Here is a 6,000-nt window from a genome sequence, read left to right as displayed (position 1 = left end):
ACCTTTTATTGTTTTTGACAAATACCTCATCTCCTACCTCAAAAACACGGGTTCGCCTAGCTGCGTTACTTCTTTCGATGTTGTTTTGCTGTGCCTTTATCAACCTGACTTTAATGTCTAGGCAGCGATCATCGGAACCCGTGTGGAGGATCTCGACCGGTTTCCCCTGAAAGACCGAGTGTAGGGTTTTGTTGTATTCTACCGTTGCCCTCAAGATTAGTTCTACCGCATGGCAGATTTTTTTGTCTAGCTTAAAACATCTGGCGATTTCTGTCAAGGTGATGTGGAACCATTTCACTTGACCGTTTGACGACGTGGTAGCTGTCAATGTGGTAGCTGTAAAGAGGTGAGTTTCAGAACAGAAAGCTGCCTCATTGTTGCAATATATTGTTCTGATTTTGGGGACCAAGTTTACGAGTTGAAGCAAGGGCCCTGTGACTTCCACTATCGTTCTGGACAGCGCTGGCTGTACTACCGCAAACTTCGAGAACTTACCAACGCATGTTGAGCTTTGCTTCCTATCAGTTGCAACATTTCGCCGGTGTAGCTTGGTATGGGTGTTTCCCCCAGTTTCTGTCATATTTGGCTTTGGTGCATATTCTGCAATTTGTAACCACTTACCTTGCTAAGTTCTTGTTTGATATTTTCCTGAGCAGCTCTGTGTATACGATTGTGTTCTGCCGTGATGCTTTCTAACTGTTCGTTTCTATTGGTTACGTCCACTACAACATTCTTACAATAGCGAAACTGTGTAGCCGGGAAATGAGAATTTGAAAGTCATGTTGAAAACTGGCCATGGGTAGGTCACAGCAAAGACACTAGAATAACAAGATGCGTAACGGCCATACAATGGTTTGGCACTATGCAGCCACTTTTTTAGTAACGGCCAAAATTGCTCTCTTTCCGCTCGCTCACGCTTAGAACGTAAGAAATCTAAAAATAGAATTTGCTTGCTTGTGTGAGTAAAAACAAGAGACGAGAACGCGTATATGTTTGCGTGTTGTGCTAGAAGACGATTTTCGGGCCGAAATCAATTCTGATCGAAGAAATGAATTTACATTGTACATATTAGGGTAGTTTTTTGCCAATTTCGTAGCAATATGATAAAATAAAATAATTTTTAAAAACTCGCACCCTGATTATTATATTTTTAAAGCTTTTTAAATTCGTTTGTTAAAATCGCCTCTCGAATTAGATACCGTTTACATATTTATATTTATGTTAATAATTATTTTTATGTTATATATATAATAATCGGTACCCAGGGAACACCACGGGGAGGCCATTACAATTGTAATGGGGTCTTATATTTACGTATATGACCTTCGAGTCGACTTGAAATATTTTAATGTTTAACATTAAAACATTTCCATATTCCCCAATTAAGTTATTTTTCTAACTTTTGTTTTTTATTATATATTGCTCGATTTTTCAGTCGTCAGTTATTTTAATAAGGCTCATTTTTTTATTTATGAGATAGAATGCTGAGCTTAGCTTGCTTTTATTGTCTATCAGCTATCACAGTCCACTTACAATGCTTAAAAAGCAAAACTTTTATAAGTTTGTTTAAAAGATCTGTTATATGTGCATAACATTAATTATTTTCATAAAACCATAATGAGAAGGCACTACTTTCATTTGTGCACTTAATGCATTGCTCAACAATAAATTTTTTTATACACATTTGTTTTTTATTATTTTTAAAAATATTTTCGAAAGCTTTAATGTGTATTTTGCAAATATTAAAAAATAAATCAGATGGTGCCTTTAATTTCCCAAAGTCGGATTCTATTGAGTAGTTTTTCTCATGTATAAAAAGCTCTGATGGAGCTGTTAAATGCTCGATTTCTTTTAAAATTACCGATCTGCATTTATCGCAACAACAAGTCACATCAAAGACACTAGAATTATTCTAGTGTCTTTGTTTTGGTCATATCTTGAGGCACGAAGTGCGGACACAAGCATTCAACAATCATTGCCTTATTAATTTTTCACACGCCTCAAGATGAATACTCTAATGACCAATATTCTTACATAAAGTCATTTTTGAAATTTATTTTTGTGATAATATGTACATAGATTTGGCTATTTCTATTCTATTTTCAAATAATAATAACGTTAAGGCAATGCAAAACAAGAATTTTTCGCATGGTGCCAATTGATCAAAAATAATATAGATTTAAAGTCAAAGAACTTTGAAGGTGAAGGGCATATTTTGTCAAATTTACAATGCATGAGCATATGTGTGCACACATACAGTTGTCTGCTATCCCTGTATGCGCTCTCTCGCTCTCGAACAAAAATTCGAGAGAGCCTGGAGCCACCTCTAGAGCCACGGCGAAAAAATCGTGTGCCAAAAAATCGTATGGCGTTACGCATCTTGTTATTCTAGTGTCTTTTGTTCACCGGTGACGGTGAGATTTTATACTTCACCGGACCAGCGTGCACATTTCCCTTAATTTCATCACGGTACTATTGGCGCTTTTCGTCGGGTTCTCCTGTGGGTTGTATGAAGCCGTTAGATTGTGTCGCTCCCCAGCTCCTATACGCTTGAAGCTCTTGAACGCCTTGCTTATTAACTTAACTCCGTGTTCGGTTATCAGCACCTTTGGCACGACGTACTATTCTACTATCTCTTGCAAGCGGTCCTATGCAGAGGACAATCTCGCACCATTTCGCGAATCGAACCGCCCTATTTTGATCTTTCACCTTTGTATAACTGTTTTTACAGTCGACTAATTATTATACCATCAAAAATGTACTTATACTTATACGGTAGCAATAATAAAAGTGTATAACAATTGATAAAGCACGCAAAATAAGTACAAGTACAATAAGTCTTCACCATAGCTGCTGAAGAATTTACTTTATTTTTGGAATCATTTCCTTTCAATTAGCACATAATGTATTTTTCTGAAGCAATAACTTTGTTAAGAATTGTTATATGTGATGTATTTCGTCTGAATGATAGTTTAATGCTCGTTTGGCTGTTCATTAATACTTATATTAAGTTACAAATATTTAATTAATACATGTGATTTGCTTAACTTTATCTTGGTATATATTTATTTTGAATATTTAAATCTTTACCGTCATATGTTATGTCCTCATAAAAAAACTTTCGATTCGAGCGACATTGGGGACCACACCTGGTAGAGCCACAACTTCGGCAATTATACCAGCAACCATCACATTCTTGATTCATACAGTCGCCTGAATTACGTGTTTTATTAATAACAACCACGTAAGGAGTGATTTGTACTTACATATGTCCAGACCGTTTGAGCGAATATTTCCGTATTCATCATATGCGCTATTTTGACATTTCTTTCTGCCTTTTTTTTTATTTTCGGAATCTAAATAATTTGAGTATTCGTTAGAAACTCCTTTTTTTCTATGTCTCTGACGCAAATTGCGACTGATGGAATAATCTGAATCTAAATACGGCTTCATATCTTGGCGAGAATTTGTTATACTAAAGTGCATGGCCTCCTTTCAAAAATCAATTTAACCCACGCTATTGGTGTCCACTAATAGTGTGCACACACTGCCATATTATTATTTATAGGGTCTTTACACTGCACTTGTGCTTCTGATTATGCCACGTTATGTCACTGACTTAATCAATTATAATTACAGTATATTCGTTAGATTATTCTGCCTCAACATTTAACTGGACATTAAGATAACTGCGCAATCATATTTTTTTGAATAACCAAAATCTATTTTGTTTGAAAAATATTAATTTAATTAAAAACTTTATAAGGGCAAAGAACGTTATTCAAAAATTGATATCAGATTATTTGAAGTAAATAAGTATTTTAAGTAATAGGAATCGCATCATATATTGAGGTTGTTTTAGGAACAGCATTCGGGGATACCTGAAGCAACAGAAATCAATTAATTATATCAGCAAACGTACCAAGCATATCAAAATACCAAACCAACCATTTAAACTACATGCGACTGTGTCCTTAATTTTTATACCCGTTACTCGTAAAGTAGAAGGATATCCTAGATTTACTAAAAGCTTGTAACAGGCACAAGGAAGCGTTTCCGACCATTTAGAGTATATATTGTACATACATATGTACATATATTCTATTGAAGTCGATTCGAGATGGGCATGTCCGTCTGCCGATGAACGTCTTGATTTCAGGCGCTATAAAAGGTAGAAAGTTGAGATTAAGAATATAGATTCTAGAGACATAGACTCAGCGCAAAGTTTGTTGCCACTCCAACGCCCATTAACAGCTCAAAACTGCCACGCCTACACTTTTGCAAAATGCTTTGATATTTATTTACATTTTTATTAATTTCTATTGATTTGCCAAAAAACTTATTGCCGCGCCCACTCTGAAGCCCTTAAACCTCCCGAAAACTGCCACCTGCACATTTTTTGGGATATTTCTTCATAATTTTATAAGTCTTGTAATTTTCAATGGATTGGCCAAATATGTTTATGCTGAAAATATTTATGCACTCAAACTCCCTAAAACAGACCAAAACTGCCACGCCCAAATTTTTAAATTTTTTATAATTTTGTATACAGTGCCGCGTTTGTTTAAATTTAATTAGTCTTGTAATTTTCTAATTTCGCCGACATTTTTGAAAAATAGTTGGATTTTTTTCATAATTTAAGAAGTCTTTTTCTATTGGTCGATTATTGGATCCTATGTCTTGTAACATGTACTGAAAATGTTTTTTTTGTCCGGAACCGAAAGATCAATATCATCATAATTTCGAGATGACAATCGACATAATACCATAATAAAAGAGAAATCAGAGCAGCAAACCAAAAGAATTCATTGTTTTCGCAAGACTAATGCCTCAAACTGAACCAAACTGTCACACCCATACTTTTGAAAAATGTGTTGATATTTTTTCACATTTTTATTATACTTGTAAATCTAATCTATTTGCAAAAACACTTTTACGCACTAGCTGAATAACGGGTATCTGATGGTCGGGGAACTCGAGTATAGCATTCCCTCTTGATTTTAAGCTCTTGTGTTCCGATTTACTTTCCGTCCATCTCTCACAAGACTCTTTAGTTTACGAAAGAATTGACAGACCTAAGAAATGTAAAGTTCAGCCTTCATACAAAATTTAAAAATAACGGTCTATCCTTTTAAAATCGGTAAAATTTTACTGTGCTCAATGCTCAGTGTTAGATTAACTAATGTACTGTACGTTCCAGTTCGCGAAACAATTTCTAACCGTTCTCGCTATTTTTTTTAAATACCACGGTACCATCGGATCAGGCATTTGAAAAGTTTTTTCAAACGAAGTGTTCCAAGTTACCTCATTCCGAACATCCATACTCTTAAACGGTGCCAAATGTAAGTGTCCCATTCTAAACGAATGCTAACTGCTCTACGATCTTTAACGAGTTAAGCCTGTCTATTTATTGTGATTCCTCTCCATTAAAAAGGTAACCAATTGGATTCAAGGAATTACAGTGAAATCTCTAAATTGTCGGATATCCCTAAGCTTTTTGAAAATGTTATCACTGTTAACGTTGAGCATGTTTGTATTTCAATTATATCAACATGTTGGAGCTAACTTCCTTCAATATACAGTGCTTCAAAAATAGTCTTCAAATAGATGTAATCTGCATTGACTTAAGTAAAGCTAATGTTAATCTTTCTCTTCTTGTAAGAAAGCTTAATTTATTAGATTTCGTTGTTGATCTTCTAAATTGGATTTTTAGTTATCCGAAAAAGAGGACGCAACGGGCCGTCTTTAAAAATTCTCAATCTTGTGTTCCCTGTATTCCCTCCCAACAAGGGAGCCACATTGGTCCTCTCTTTTTGACCGTATTTATTAACGACATTCCCTTAGTAGTAAAACATTAGAGTATACTTATGTATGTACGAAGACGATGATTCCAGTTACAAGGAATTTGGTGCCATTTGGACTTACAATACCATCTAGATAGATTTCAAATATGGTACGGTACCGTGACGTACTACACTTAAATTTTAAAAATTCATTTGA

The 6,000-nt window shown here is 35.0% G+C and overlaps 1 protein-coding gene across 2 annotated transcripts, besides 8 other annotated features; it reads right to left on the bottom strand.

Moving 5' to 3' along the window:
* Positions 1-810: part of a mobile genetic element that runs on past the window's edge.
* Positions 811-2,399: a mobile genetic element.
* CG14464 (uncharacterized protein) lies at positions 2,173-3,514 on the bottom strand. Of its 2 annotated transcripts, none has more exons than NM_001299208.1 (2): positions 3,267-3,514; positions 2,173-3,213 (listed from the first exon to the last, which is right to left on the bottom strand). In NM_001299208.1, the coding sequence occupies exons 1-2, from the start codon at positions 3,451-3,453 to the stop codon at positions 3,050-3,052; spliced, it is 351 nt and encodes a 116-aa protein (NP_001286137.1). In that variant the 5' UTR covers positions 3,454-3,514; the 3' UTR covers positions 2,173-3,049. The 2 variants fall into 2 exon arrangements, with proteins under 2 accessions (NP_001286137.1, NP_001036466.2); NM_001043001.3 differs by having other exon boundaries at positions 2,825-3,213.
* Positions 2,467-2,593: a mobile genetic element.
* A 467-nt stretch (positions 3,515-3,981) lies between the features above and the next one.
* Positions 3,982-4,438: a mobile genetic element.
* A 277-nt stretch (positions 4,439-4,715) lies between these two features.
* Positions 4,716-5,983: a mobile genetic element.
* Positions 4,823-4,936: a mobile genetic element.
* Positions 4,937-4,996: a mobile genetic element.
* Positions 5,411-5,549: a mobile genetic element.
* Positions 5,984-6,000: the final 17 nt, after the last annotated feature.

The sequence above is a fragment of the Drosophila melanogaster genome, chromosome 2R, assembly GCF_000001215.4.
Source record: "Drosophila melanogaster chromosome 2R".
NCBI lineage: Eukaryota > Metazoa > Arthropoda > Insecta > Diptera > Drosophilidae > Drosophila > Drosophila melanogaster.
This window is presented reverse-complemented; position numbering and strand designations above follow the sequence as displayed.

Coding starts and splice junctions, on each gene's coding strand:
- CG14464 (NM_001299208.1), bottom strand. CDS start 3,453: ATGAAGCCGTATTTAGATTCAGATTATTCCATCAGTCGCAATTTGCGT. Junction 3,214..3,266: donor CTCAAACGGTCTGGACATAT/GTAAGTACAAAT, acceptor CACGTAATTCAG/GCGACTGTATGAATCAAGAA.